The sequence below is a fragment of the Muntiacus reevesi genome, chromosome 13, assembly GCF_963930625.1.
Source record: "Muntiacus reevesi chromosome 13, mMunRee1.1, whole genome shotgun sequence".
In the NCBI taxonomy this organism is placed as follows: domain Eukaryota; kingdom Metazoa; phylum Chordata; class Mammalia; order Artiodactyla; family Cervidae; genus Muntiacus; species Muntiacus reevesi.
In genome coordinates this window covers 8,552,031-8,567,060 of record NC_089261.1, presented here as the reverse complement: position 1 = coordinate 8,567,060, position 15,030 = coordinate 8,552,031, and the positions used below count along the sequence as shown (strand labels likewise).

At 52.0% G+C, this 15,030-nt stretch overlaps 1 protein-coding gene across 3 annotated transcripts in view; it reads left to right on the top strand.

The window, feature by feature from the left end:
- The window catches only part of SGSM1 (small G protein signaling modulator 1), a 75,086-nt gene that overhangs the window by 37,649 nt on the left and 22,407 nt on the right, over positions 1 to 15,030 (top strand). For 2 of the 3 annotated variants that reach the window (XM_065904455.1, XM_065904456.1), the window contains exons 9-16: positions 1,150 to 1,274; positions 3,298 to 3,365; positions 4,463 to 4,626; positions 4,810 to 4,942; positions 8,436 to 8,600; positions 10,456 to 10,594; positions 12,921 to 12,985; positions 14,872 to 15,017. In XM_065904455.1, the coding sequence (XP_065760527.1) occupies positions 1,150 to 1,274; positions 3,298 to 3,365; positions 4,463 to 4,626; positions 4,810 to 4,942; positions 8,436 to 8,600; positions 10,456 to 10,594; positions 12,921 to 12,985; positions 14,872 to 15,017 (1,005 nt within the window). The remainder of the gene's footprint in view (positions 1 to 1,149; positions 1,275 to 3,297; positions 3,366 to 4,462; positions 4,627 to 4,809; positions 4,943 to 8,435; positions 8,601 to 10,455; positions 10,595 to 12,920; positions 12,986 to 14,871; positions 15,018 to 15,030) is intronic. The other variant, XM_065904457.1, reaches the window with a different exon arrangement.

Sequence of the window (15,030 nt, the reverse complement as noted above, 5' to 3'; positions counted from 1 at the left end):
CATCTCCCTCATCATCACTCACTCACTCAGTTCCCTCATTTGTGCTGGACCTGCTCTGCACGGGGTGCTTAGGATATCAAGGTGAACATCTTCACAGCCAATACTTAGGGAGCGCAGCTACTGGTGTGTACATACGGAGGAAGCAGTCTTCCTGTGTACACAGTCACTTTTCCAATCAGATCACAGTCTATCATCTTTTCGGAGACATTTTAAAAAGCCCGTGTACTCTGCATGTGGAGTGAAAACCATTACACCGAACCTCATTGAGGGGTCAACATATAAACGTCTGTGACTGAGTCTGCACGAGACTGGGCAAGAATGACTATGTCACAGTTGTGAGATAACTGCTGATTATAAGAGGCATCCCCACTTCAGGCGCGTTAAAATGTGAAAAAACAATTGTGTGCCTTAGAATCGATGAAATACGGCAAGGATGCTACCTCCCGGGGTTGTGGTGTGGTTGAGATGATACTGGTGCAACAGAGCCAGGCTCGGTCCACCCTCAGAGCTCAGTAAATGTCGGTTGTCTTCTGTCTCCACGTGTTTTTGAGGGTGGGTCTGCAGGGAGGAGGGCTGCCTCTTAGGTGTGAGTCTTGGAGCCCCCCTCCTCCGCACCCCACTTGGAATAAAGTGGAGCAAGTGAGAAGCTCAGCCGATGAATTGGGAAGGCGGAGGATGGGGCTGCTGGGCGGGAGCGTGGAGCGGGTGTCTGGGGAGGGGCGTCTGGGTAACATCTGTGGGATGGGTCATAGAGCTCAGCTGCGCTCTCTTTCTCCTTTAAGACTGGCCACAGTGATGGCAGATAAATGCCTTCTGTTTTGGAAAAGGTATTGTTGAAAGCGCAGAGCCCTGTGCCTTCTTCTAAACACCACCCCCCACAGCCCCGCCTTTACATTAGGGCCCTGGGTAGAACGGGCGGCTTCCACAGCTGACCCTGCAGACCCAAAGCCATCCCGGTGGTCGGCGGCAGAAGGCTTGGTTAGCACAGCCACCTGGAGGGAGGGTCGGGGCTTCCAAACGGACACGGCCTTGGAGGGAATGAGCCGACCGCTTGGTTCTGGCTGTGTGCCCGCGAGTGCCACAGGTCGGGGCCCGTGTCCCCTGTGACTCCGGCACCACGACCAGGCCTGAGTCCCCCCGTCTCTGCAGAGGGACGACATGGAGGCCGTGCCGGGGTATCTGTCCCTGCACCAGACTGCTGACGTCATGACCTTGAAGTGGACGCCCAACCAGCTGATGAATGGGTCTGTGGGGGACCTGGACTATGAGAAGAGGTGAGCCCCTCCCTCCCCCTCAGCGCAGGGCCGAGCGCGCCCTGTCCCGTCTGTTAGGACCATGTGGCCCAGCCTCCCTGCACCTGTGGCCTCATGGGTGGTTCATGGGATCTGAGAACCAATGGAAGAGTCGTAGGGGACGGGCATTGGGCAGTGCCTTGAGCAAACACCACTGGGAGAGAGAAATACTAACGAAGATCTTGTAAGCCCAGAAATGACAGTATTCCCCTGTCTCCAGCCCCATTACCCATCACTCAGTGTGAAAGGAAGCCGGAGGCGTTGGTTGTGAGCATCTCCTCTAGGGCTCCTGGATACCCTGTGAGTTATAAGACCCAACAGAGGCCTTGGAGTCATGCTCCTAAGAGACCTAGTGGCTGGGGATTCTATTATTATTGGACATGTTCTTGACTTCCTCAAAACTTTTGCTTATGGGGAATTTCTAACATAAAGGGCTTCCCTGATAGCTCGGTTGGTAAAGAATCCACCTGCAATGCAGGAGACCCCGGTTTGATCCCTGGGTTGGGAAGATCCTCTGGAGAAGGGAAAGGCTACCCATTCCAGTATTCTGGCCTGGAGAATTCCATGGACTGTATAGTCCATGGGATCGCTAAGAGTCAGACACGACCGAGCGACTTTTCACTTTTTCACTTTAACATAAAAGTAGAAAGAACTCAAGTACCCATCACACAACCCTAACAACTTCCCCTCACCGTCCTCTGCCCTGAGTTTTGTTCTGCAGTAGCAAACAGATGTCATAGGGTTATAGGATTTTTATCTAGAAGTTTATATACATACTTGTAAATATAAATGTAAATATGTGTGTGTGTGTGTATATATATGTGTATTTATATACATATGTATGTACACATGTGTGTGTGTGTGTATATATATGTATAGAATAAGGACTCTCTTCAAGGGCCATAAACAGAGCACTGTTGTTGTGTTCTGTGTGATGTTAAGCCTCAGTGCGATTACCGCCAGGCTTTGGTGTGATTAATATCATCCTCTAAGCTGATCACTTCCTGGGCAGAGGTTACCATCTGTCCTCAGAGAGGGTCATTGGGAGGTACAGTCAGTCCTCAGCTGGGCCAGATAATTCAACTCCAGCCAGACACCTAAGTTTCTTTCTTTTTTTTTTTTTTTTTTTTTTGACACCTAAGTTTCTGATGGAGAAATCTTCTGGGAGCCAGGAAACACTCTTGCCCATGAACCTTATCTCAGCTTACTCATCTGAAACCTCAGTATCAGACCTTCTACGACCTCCCAGCTGAGTTCAGAGCCCTGAATCTCCTTCTTAGCATTTACAAAATCATAAATAAATCTGTTCTGACTGTCTCACCCTTTAGATCTCAGTCCTGTGAAGGCAAGGAGTCTGTCTTGCTCACATCTTCTCCCCAGCGTCTGCTGGTGACAGAAAACCAAACTCAAGCTGCCTGAAGCATTGGCTCTCATGAACCGAAAAAAATCCAGGGGTGGTGGCTTCAGGCGTGGCTGGATCCAGGGGCTCAAATGAGGACCCAAACCCTTTCCATCTCTTGGCTCTACTTTCCTGAGTGTTGATTCCATTCACAGGCAGGCTTTTCTTGCCAGGGCTCTTTACGTCTCCAGACTTCTGTCGTCCTTACCGCTACTCTCCTAGCAGAAAGCCCTTCTTTCCCAGAGATTTCTCACATAGATCTAATAATTGAGTCTCACTGGTTCTGCTTGGGTCATGGTCCAGAACAGTGTCATATGATCCGCCAAGCCAGGGCCAGGTGCCCATTCCTGGAGTCCTGAAGGGGAGGGTAGGAGAGGTCAGCCTCAGCCACATGGACTGGGGTTAAAGAAATGTGTGTGTAGGGGGAAGGTTGGAAAACTGGGATACTGGAGCCAGAAGAAGGGGAGATAGGGCCTGGGAAGACTGGGGACATGGATGTTGGGGTTAGGTGGTCCTGGTGAGGCGGGTGGAGGAGCCTGTGGGTGGAGCGTCCCCGTGATGAGCGGGGCAGGCATGCTGCAAGCCTGGCCCTCCCTCCCGTTCCAGCGTCTACTGGGACTACGCCATGACCATCCGCCTGGAGGAGATTGTCTACCTGCATTGCCACCAGCAAGGTAGGGGCTGCGGGTAATCGTGGGCCGGGGGTTCCTCCTGGGTCCCCTACCTTACCCACCCCCTTATTACCTGTGCAGCCTCAGACGAGTGACCTCACCTCTCTGAGCCTCAGTTTCCACATCTGTAAAATGGGGATAGTAACAGTATTTGCTCATGGGGTTGTTGTGAGGATCAAGTGACATTTGTTAAGGGCTCAGCATCAAAGCCATGTGTCAGGCATGGGTCTCACTATTCACGTGCCTGCTATTTAATCGTTGCTACAACCCACTGCTAGAGGCACCGTCGTTCCCATCTTAGAGCTGAGGAAGCAGCATGGCGCAAAGACATCCTTTCTAAGCTCCCCAGTCTGGTGCCAAACCCAGGCCTTTGTCCCTCCAAAGTCAGTGTTCTGAAAATCAAAGATTTATAACTCGAGTTTATAGCTCAAAGAAGGTATATTCTGAATAAGCAAAAGGCCATCCTGCTTTAGAAAGCAAGGTGTCTCACCTCACCGAGGCACAAAAGACAGTGATTTCAGCCTATTTAATGAAACACACCTGGGTTCAAACCCAGGCTCTGCTACTCACCAGCTGTGTGACCTTGGGCAAGTGACATAACCTCTCTGAGCCTCAGTTTTATCATTTGCAAAATAGGCAATAAGAGATATGCCTCCCAGGGCTGTTTTGAGTATTACAGTAAGACAGTGCCTTTAATGTGCCGTGTGTGTATACAGTAAGTGCTTAAGGCATGTAATGCATGCTAGCAAGAGCCAATTACTGCCGCAGGGATCTATCTGACAGCCTCCTTACAGAAACAGGTCAGGTCAACCTGCTGAGGGTGTTTGAGGGGCATCATCTTCCTTTGTCTGGTGACTGCAGGGAGGCCACCCACCTTTGTCTTGACCTTGTCCTGTCATTCTCCAGTTGATGACCATGGCGGGTAGGATGAGGGAGACTCAGAGGAGGTGAAAACTGCCCCTGACCTTCTGCCCAGGCCTTTCCCAGAGCCTCCGAGCGGGACCCCTGGGTCTGGCTGGGGATGTCTGGGGAGGAGGGGGACTCCCCACGCCTCATCATGACTTCCTGCCGGGTCTCCTCTGGCCGGGTCGCGGCGGCAGTGGACAGCGGCGGGACGGTGGTGTTGGTCAGCCAGGACGGGATCCAGAGGCCGCCCTTCCGCTTCCCCAAGGGAGGGCACCTCCTACAGTTCCTCTCGTGCCTGGAGAACGGGCTGCTCCCTCACGGGCAGCTGGACCCGCCGCTCTGGTCTCAGCGGGGGAAGGTGAGTGGTCGTGGGGGGCCCAGGGAGGCAGGGCTGGAGGTCAGCCGTGGGGAGTGGCCGTTCTTGCCTTCGGGCCCTGGTGTGGCTGCGTGGGCTCATGCACGCCCCACGGGGACCCTCAGGGTGTGCAGGTTGCGGGACAGGTGTGTCCCAGGGGCCAGGCCTTGGGCTGTGTTCTTTCAGGGCAAAGTGTTCCCCAAACTGCGCAAGCGAAGCCCCCAGGGTTCATCCGAGTCCACGTCTTCAGACAAGGAAGATGACGAGGCCACGGATTACGTGTTCAGGATCATCTACCCTGGCACGCAGTCCGATCTCGGTAAGCGGCCCTGGCCCTCGGCCCGGGGAGTCAATCTGTTTAGCTGGTCCTGAAATTGACTTCAGCTATGTGGGACCAGAGGACAAGAGATGTGAATTCTGGGGTTAGCAGGGGGACTTGGAATCAAGAAATTAGGGTCTCGGCAGCCTTGATTTTCTTCCAGATGAATAACCACTCTCTACTTGGCTAACTTAGATGTCCCTGGGTGTTAAGTGACATGGGGTAGCAGCTGTTACATGGGCTCTGGAATCCTGGTTTAACTTGGGCAAATCCCTTCACCCCTCTGTGCCTTGGTTTCCTCATCTGTAAAATGGGGATGTTCATAGCACCTATTTCACAGGACTCTCACGAGGATCAAATGAGATAAAGTACTTGGCACAGAAAGAACACTCAAATGCTATTATGTGGTTGTTACTGTTATTTTTTTTTTTTTTTACTTCAACAGATTGTTGTAAGGATTCAGTGAGATAATAAGCTGGTCATCATGAGCCCATAGAATGAGGCCTCGCATACCGTAGGCCCTCAAGTGGTTGTCAAGAACAGCAGAGGGGGTGATTGCCTGGCAGTCCAGTGGTCAGGACTCTGCATTTTCACTGCCGAGGGAGCGGGCTCAATCCCTGGTTGGGGAACTAAGATCCAGCAAGTCATGCAGCATGGCCAAAAAAATAAATAAAGATAGTAGAGGGGAAGGACGACCCTAGACACTGGCACACGAGGTTATAACGTATGTCCTGCCGTTTGCATGGGGCCTGCTGTGAAGTAGATGCTTAGTGAATGCAAGCTGCGGTTGCTACAAAGATCATCCATTCCAGCGGGGCTGTGGTGGCGATTAAATGAATTAATATTTGAAAAATTCTCAGAAGGAAGCCTGGCATTTGTTAGGCACTGTATGCGTGTCTGTTAAACAAGTGAGTAACAAGTTATAGTTGTTTCTGGAAACTTCATTTTATCTAACCCTCTGTGGCCCTGTTGTCCCCATTTGATGGATAATGGCTCCGAGCTTCCCTTTGTTTAAGGGACCACAGCTGGGCGGCGAGGGCGTTTTTAAAGCAGACGTCCTCCCTGGCGAGGCTGGACTCATCGTGCCTGGCCTCTCAATGCTCTCGCTCACATCCACTGCTGTCAGAACTAGGGTGTGGGGGCCGGCTTGGTGCTGAGGTCTTGGGTTAGCCTGTGTTTTCATGTGTGTTCCTTTATGGCCCGTTAGGAGGAAAGCCTTACATTCCTGTGTCATTAAGAGCCATAGAGTGTCCTGACGTGCATCCCTCCATTTGTTCCCGCCCAGGATCAAGGTCTGGAGCTGGCCCAGCCTCTCTGCGGTACCGCTTCCCCCCAGAGGGCTGATTCATCCGAAGGCCAGGTGCCCCGCTGCTGCCTCCCTTGGCAGCTGGCTCTGCAGGGCCCCATCCAACACATGATTTGTAGGCTCGAGCTGGGAGCCAGGCTGGGTGCTCACTGTCTTTCCTCTTTGGGGAATATCCGCCTCAGCCTGTCGTGGTCCTGGGTGTGCCGGGGGAACAGATGCTAGCTGCGCCCACTCACCCCCTCCGTGCGTGCAGCTCCTCTGCCATCTGCCAGCCTCCTGTCTCCTTGCCTAAGGGTTTCTCCAGCCACCAGGGTTCCTTCTGCCCGTGGGTGGGGTGGCCTACAATCATTGCCTCCCTGGAGCAGCTAGTGGCTGGCAGGAGCTGGGTATAAATGCCCCAGCCCTCTCACCCCTCGAGTGAGAGCATCCTGAAACGTGTGTTCTGCACGTGTCCGAGAGACCCCTCACGAGATCAAGCGCCAGTAGTTCATAACGGCAACGTACACAGTGACTAACTCGCTACTCTCTTCACCCTTCTCCTCCTGGGTCCCTTTATCTCTCCCTACCCGCACTTCTTGGAAACATCTCCCAACTTGCACTTAAATCCTTGTCTGCCTTCAGGGAAACCCCAGCCAAGTCAGTGTGGTTAAAACAGGGTTTCTCAATCTTAGCACCACTGACATTTCAGATGGAATAATTCTTTGAAGTGGAGGCTGCCCTATGCACTGTAGGATGTGTATTTAAAACCAAACATCACTTTGCGAACAAAAGTCTGTATGCTCGAGGCTATGGTCTTTTCAGTAGTCATGTACAGATGTGAGAGCTGGACCATAAAGAAGGCTGAGCACCGAAGAATTGATACTTTCAAACTGAGGTGCTGGAGAAGACTCTTAAGAGTCCCTTGAGCAGCAAGGAGATCAAGCCAGTCAATCTTAAAGGAGATCAACCCTGAATGTTCATTGGAAGGACTGATGCTGAAGCTCCAATACCTTGGCCACCTGACGCAAAGAGCCAACTCATTGGAAAAGACCCTGATGCTGGGAAAGATTGAGGGCAGGAGAAGGGGGCAGCAGAGGATGAGATGGTTGGATGGCATCATTGACTCAATGGACATGAACTTGGGCAAACTTCGGGAGATGGTAAGGGACAGGGAGGCCTGGAGTGCTGCAGTCCATGGGGTCACAGAGTCGGACACGACTTGGTGACAGAACAATAAGAAAAATTCTTTGTGGTGGGGGCTGTCCTATGCACTGTAGGATGTTGAGAAGCTTCCCTGGTCTCCACTCACTGGATGACTAGTGAATCCATCCCCACCACCAACACATTGTGACAGCCAGAAATGTCTCCAGACATCACCAAGTGTCCCTTGGAAAGCCAGCAGCACCCAAGTTGAGACCCGCTGATCTAGGGCAAGGACAGGTTAGGGAGTCCACAGCCAATAGGAGAACAGCTGAGAGAGTATGAATAGGATCTCGGGGTCTGATCTTCTGGGTTGGAATCCCAGCTTCATCACTTATTAGCTGGGTGGTCTTGGGCATGCTGCTTAAACTCACTGTGCCTCAGTCTTCAAATCTGTAAAAGGGGATAATGGTAGGACTTGAGCTCAGAAAGCGACAGCTGTTGTTAGTGGGAAGAGAAAAAGGGACTTTAGCCAAAAAGACCAGATACCCCAGTGATGACCTGGTGAGGCTTTGGGTGGGTAAGTTGTCTTGTCGTTCTGAGCCTCCGTTTTCTCTCGTGCAAAATAGGACACAAAACACATCCCTTGCAGCAGGGGTCCAGTGCCTGCTGGTCTGAGGTGGAGCTGATGCAATAATAACAGAAATAAAGTGCACAGTAAATGTCATGTGCTTGAATCATGCCCAAACCATCCACCCCAACCCCGGTCCGTGGAAAAGTTGTCTTCCCCAGATCCAGTCCCTGGAGCTGAAAAGGTTGGGGACCACTGCCTTGCAGTCTCATGAGAGTTGAGGCGGTTCCCTTTATGGTATGGCACCCAGCACATAGTAGGCTCTTTATAGACGTCGGCCTTCTTTCTTCCTCTAACAAACACAAGCCACGGGAACTGTGGAGCAGGACGGGGAAAGGTCCAACCCCCGGGGAATTGGTTCCTCCGCCTTTTCAGTGTCCTGTCCCACCCACCGCAGACCTTCCATTTCATTGGTGTTTTTATTTTTGTCTCTTAAGTTGCTTCCAGCCCCCTGGGCAGCCCTCCCCCCATCTCCGCGGGCCCTGCCTGGATGGTGGTTCCTGCAGGCCGGTCCGTGTTAGTGGTGGCCAGGGGCAGCCGGTGGGCGCAAGCCAGATGGGACACGACCCTCCCCACGTCACGCCTGAAGCCGCAGCCCCTCAGTAACGTCTGGGCTCCCCTCACCCCTGGGACTGGGCGCTGGCCACCTCTGCCATGTTGTCATTTGAGTCTTGGTCCTCAGGGGGAGATGGAGGCAGGGGAAAATTGTTGGCCTTACACGGTCTTGCCTCTGTGCTACAAGACACAGCTTGGAGTGTTGTGGGTTCAGCAGCAGAGGGGTCCACTGATGATGTCTGCAGGGGGCGAGAGGCTGGGGCTGGGGGCATGCTTGCCACACCGGGGCCAGTATCCTGGTCAGTGCTTCCCGGAGGTTGGCTGAGAACTGGGATGTTTTCCAGAACATTTTATAGGGGCTGACTGGTCTTTCTTGGCCAGTTCATTGGTGAGTCTGCTACAGAGCCACTTTTGATGGACCCCAGAACCTCATTCTGTTAGCGGCTTTCTGTTCTGTCCGTGGGTGGGGCAGACGCTGTCACCAAGGGCGCTGTGATGACTGGGGGGGCCAGGTCCACAGCTCCTCCTCTCCTTAGAGCCCAAGGGGAGAGGCCAGGTATTGCCAGCCATCCTTAAGGAGCCGCTGCTCACCGGGCAAATGTGTGCCCCTTTAAGTTCCTAAAGCAGGGCTTGGCAAGCTAAGGCCAAAATCCAAATCCTTTATTTCGCTCATGAACTGAGGTTGGTGTTGATGTTTTTAAATAATTGAAAAAAAAAAAAAACCAATATTTTGTGACAGGTGAAAACGATATGAAATTCACATTATAGTGTCCCTGAATGAAATTTTATTAGAACATAACTCATCCTCAGTTGTTTGCAATTTTTTTTGGCTACTTTTGTTCTAGGATGGCAGAGTAGAATGGTTATGATAGTGACCAAATGTCTTGCAAACCCTCAAATATTGTCTACCCGGCCCTTTACAGGAGATATTCAGCAAGTCCTGTCCTAGAGAAAATAGCATTTTTTGCACCAAGAGGCCGGGAAATTAACCATAGAAATGGTAATGCCTGGGTCACCGGTGTTTGTTCTGCAGCGTTGCAAATGCTGTGGCTTCCATGGAGCCGGGAAAGAAAACAATATGGGGAACTATGAGTGGTACATCCTTGGGAGCAGTTGATCAGGAACCACCAGTGTCCAAGAGTTCGGAGACTGTTTGTGCCCCTTAGTTCTCAGACATGGCTGCTACCTCAGAACCCTTTTTGAAAGACAGACCCGAGGGCCGTATCACCAGGAGATTTTAGTCCAGTAGGTCAGGCATACGGGTGGGATACAGGCATATGGCTTTTAAACTAGCACCCCGCGTGATTCTGGGGGAGTTGCCAACCTGTTTGAGGCTCTCTTGGTAGAGCAGCTATAGGAACAGGACCATGGACCATGCAGGCATCTTCATCAGTGGGGATTCCTCTGGGTCCCCTTGCTGTTGAGTGTCCTGCCTCCCCTGTGGAGCCAGGCTGCCTTACATCTCACCACCAAGGGCTCCCCATGAGACCTACCTCTGGGGACTCGAGGCCATCGGTCCTCCCCAGGATTCCCCAGCGGGCTCCCCTGCCTTCCTGCCAGCCTCCCATGCGGACAGCTGAAGGACAACATGGTGGGGGTTGGCCTCCTGCTCTGCGACTGGGCCTGTTTGTCTGGCTCCGATCTCTTTCTGTCTCTTCCACTGCCATCAGCCCTTCCTATCACCCTGGGGACCCGCAATCTTGGTGGTGGCCTTTATTGACTTGGATGGGCTCAAGGACCTGGGTCAGACAGTGATTGAGGTCGCTGTTTCCTGCTGTGCCATTCAGGGCCTTTCCCTGTCCCTGCGCTGGTGTGGGGGTGAGCTGCTTGCTTTGGGGTGAGGTTTCTGTGACCCGCAAAAGCTTTACCAGGGCTCTTCCTCTGCCGTTGCTCCCACCACAGTTCCCCAGGACCTAATGGATGTCTCTGTGAGTAACCTGCCCTCCCTGTGGCAACCCAGCCCCCGGCAGTCCTCCTGTTCCTCCTGTTCGCAGAGCGGCTCGGCTGACGGTGGCTCGGCCAACGGCTGCAGCCATGAGAGGTATGAGGGGCTTGGGCTGTGCACGGAAGAAATGCAAGTGCGGACTGGAGGCGTGCAGGCGCCCATTTCTCGTCCTGCGCTGAATTCAGGGGCATTAACACAGGCTATAGCAGCATCCAGGGCTTCCCTAGTGGCCCAGCGGCGAACAGCACACCGGTCAATGCAGGAGAGGTGGGTTCAATCCCTGGGTGGGTGAGATCCCCCGGAGAAGGAAATGGCAACCCACTCCAGTATTCCTGCCTGGGAAACCCCATGGACAGAGGAGCCTGGCTGGGCTACAGTCCACGGGGTCGCAGAGTCGGACATGACTGAGCGACTAAACTACAACAACAACATAGAATCATTCAGATCTTGGCTAAATCCTAGCCTTGTGAAGTCCTAGCTTCCTTACATATATCAGTCAGGATCAACAAGGTACTGTTGCTGTAACAAACAGTCCTAAAATCTCAGTGATTTATTACAACAAAAAATGACTTATCATGCATGCTCTGTGTCTACCACGCATCGGCAGGGGTCTTTGCTTTTTCTACATTCACGGGCCTGGCAGATGGAGTTACCACCATCTTAAATATTGTGAATACCAGTGACTAAAGGAAATGCTTGCTTTATTTAGCTGTCTTAAGGACAAATAATGGCTTAAAAGCGGCCAGTCCATGTATCGGGCACATGGTGATATTCAGTAAATGACACTTCTTAAATTTATTGCATAAAGTTAAATCCCCAAATGGTCTCTCTCCTTGTCCACAGAGCTCTGTCTTCTCCGGACTACTCGGCCTATTCACGAGACTGGTCCTATTTCCCACTGACCCGGCCTGGCCTGGCCTGGGAGAGTGGAATCCTTTTTTCCTTGCTGGGCCTCTGTCCCAGTGCATGGCCCATTCTTCAGTCATAGGAATATAAGTGGGGGCCAACGTCCCATCTGTGAAGCCACAGAACTCCTGGCTGTCAGTGTGGTCTGTGGACCAGCAGCATCATCACCTGAGCAGATTCTCTGCCCCTCGCCCCAGAACTACTGAAGCCGAATCTGCGTTTAACACATCACCTAGGGTCCCAAGATGAAGTGTGTGCTTGTAAGCTTGAGAAGCACTGAAATGACTAGAGATTCTCACATTTTAATATCCATCAGAATCACCTTGGGGATCACATACTGCTTCCTCGACCACTTCCTGGAGATCCTGATTGAGTAGATCTGTACAGGGCCTAGGAATCCACATGCTGGAGAAACCCCAAGTGATTCTGTGACTGACGGTCCATGGACCATTGACAAATGCTGCTCTAACCCAGTACCCCTCCTCATAGCATCTGCTCCACAGCTGCAGTGGTGGGGAGCTCACCATCTTACGGACAGCCAAGGCTGCTTTAGGGAGCAGCGACCAGGCTGCCTGAGCCTCACCAGCCTAAGGGCACAAGAGGGTGCCTTGAGTGTTTAACGCCTCCCTGTGCATGCCTGGAGGACTTCAGCCATGCCTCCTTCCCAGTCTCCCTGGGTTTTTAATGGGTGTGATATTCTTCCACTCTGTTCTCTCCAAGAATGGACCACACTTCTTTCAGCAGTCCTGTTTTCCCCATGAGTTCTGAGGCCGTATTTCTCTCTCCTCTTTCACCCAAAACAGCATCCCCGTCTCAAATTCCCGTGCAAGGAGAATCTCTGAGGCATTACCTGCTCTGCAATTAACCAGACTCTGAATCCCAGACTGTCTCCTCTCTGGTTCAGCTGGGTCACCTTAGAAGTCAGAACATTTTCTGCTGGTAGTGGAAACCCACTTCCAACTGGTGCAAATGGAAAGTAAAACGTATTGATAGAACTGAGACCTCCAGCAGCATGGGGGCTTCAGGCATGGCTGGATCCAGATGTGCCACACAGGAATGTGTTTCTTTAGCTCTCAGCTCTGCTTATCTCTAAGATACTTTCATTCTCAGGCAGGCCCTTCCTATGCAGCAATAAAAATGGATCCTAGCAGCTGCTGCCCTGTATCCCACTGGCTTAGGAATTCAAGTAAAGAAGAGTGTCATGTTTCTAGTAGATGTGTCAGGGTTGATTCTCATTGGCCCAGGTTGAATCATGTGATGCCCCCCTGACCCAAGCACTGTGCCTCTGAGCTGAGGTGTGTACTGGGTAGAATCAGCTCCACCCAAAGCATAGGAACAGAATTGGGAAGGAGGAAACTTCCAAAAAGAAGGGGCAGGTGGAAACAACAGTACCCCTGGTCTCTTTGACTGGCTGGTTCTTATCTGCTCCCCAAAGATGATGAGTTATGTTCCTCTCCAGCAAGCCCAGGCTATGTGTGGATCTGTACTAAATGTCTTCCTTTTGCTCCACCTGCAGGGCTCCCTTGAAGCTTCTCTGTGACAATATGAAGTACCAGATCCTTTCCAGAGCCTTCTATGGATGTGCGTATTGGCCTTATTTGCCATTATGGTCTCCAGGGAGCATTTATTCAGTGCCTAGTGCATATCAGCAGTATCAGGGGAGTGAGCCTGGCTGTTTCCTAGGTGTCTAGTGTTGGTTAAGTTATGTTAACCTCCCTGAGCCTCAATTTCCTCTTTTACAGATTGGGCATGAAATTTCTCCCATGGTTCTAAGAGAAGGCAGTGAATAATGGGGCTCCTTGCTGGAAGGAGCAAGGTTTAATTACCATTGCATCTCTTGTTTCCCACCTTAGAGGGTGTGTTTTCAGGATTAAATGGAAACATACATATAGCAGCTAACATTGCTTGCAGTTGGTGCTCAATGGATGTCAGTTCTTTCTTCCTGTAGGCAGAAGCAGAAGAGTAAGATGGCCTAATCCCTTCCCAATAACTTAAAAACTAAATTAATAACACAGGTGCTCTGATGGTTTCCAGTTAACAGGTGAGGAAACTGAGGCACAGAGAGGCACAAGGACTTGCCGAAGGTCACACAGCGAAAGTGACAGCGCTGGGGTTCTCAAACCCAGGCCTGCAAGGACTGTTTTTCCACTCTCCTATTCTGATTCTTTAGCAGGTTTTATTTCCCCAACCTCACAGCCTAGATGGGGAAGATAAAACACGTGTATATTTTCAGGAAATCTAGGAAAGTGTTACTACATCCTGCATGGGCCTGTGAAAAAATAGTGCAGATCGTATCAGCCTGGAGAGATGGGGAAAGCGTGAGCTCCCCAAGGTCAAGCTTTTTGCCTGTTCTGTTACCATCCATCCGCAGTGCCTAATGCAGGGCCTGGCATGGAGGAGGCGCTGGGCAAGTATTTATGAAACCACAGTGGAGGAGCTTCCTGGCAGAAGGGGTAGGAGTCAAGGTGGGCTTGATGCCCTCACATGATGTGGCTCCTCCCTGATGGTGGTTGAGAGCCCGGATTCTGGAGCAGATGGTCTGCGTTCATATCCCAGCTCCACACCTAGCACCGTAACCTGGGCAAGTGATACATGCAGACTGTGCCTTGGTATCCCCATCTGTAAGATGGGCATAGTAAGAGGACCTGCTTCATAGGGTCGTAGTGAGAATCACCTAAGTTATCTAAGCTCTGGGAGCGGCACCCTGGGACAGAGTGTGTGCTGTGTAAGTGTCAGCTATCACACCATCGTCATCACAATCATCGTGATTAGCCCGATTGTTGGTGGGTTGAGTCCTCAGGCTCCAGGTGGTCCAGGGTCCTCTCTGGGACTTGAGGATGAATTGGGGGTCGGGAGTAACCAGAAGGAAAGGGCATGGTCAGAGCAAACACAGGCCAGCATTTGCTGAATCCTGTATGTGGGCCAGGCGCTGTGGCCTCCAGGCGCCCAGGGTGGAGCTGATGAAGGCTGGCGGGTAATCCTCTAAGAGTGCAGAGCCATCTTTGAAAGCAAAGCAGTGCCTTCAGCACCTCCCCTGCTACTGACCTCAGGGCCTTCTTTATCCAGCTGCAACTCGAACAAGTCCTCTCCTCTCCCATTCTCTCTCTTGGTGTTCATTGGAGGGACCCCGAGGCACATGAGCCTGTAGAGTCACTTGCCCCTTCCTGCCCCCAGCCTGTGAATTAAATGCCTTGGTTTCCAGCTGGAGAGGAGTGAGCATCACCCCAATTGAGGCTGAAAGAGGTGATGTGACTTCCCCAGGGTCACAGGGCCATGAAGCAGTTAGCCAGCAAGTAATTTCGCCCCTCTGAGCCTCACCTTCCTCGACCTGGAAAAGGGGGATGATGAGAATTTGCTGGTCACAAGGGTTCGGTCAGACTGCGAGGAGGACAGTACTTTGGAGACTTCGTGAGACCAAGTGTGAGTGCTGGATGCTGGGCAGTGACACTTGCCCTCCCTCCCCACAGGGCTTGCCTACTGCAGACACCTGTCTACCGTGAGGACCCACCTGTCAGCCCTGGTCAATCACATGATCGTGTCCCCTGACTTGCCCTGTGATGCTGGACACGGGCTGACAGCCGGGATCTGGGAGCAGTACCTGCAGGACAGCACGGTAAGCCTTGGCC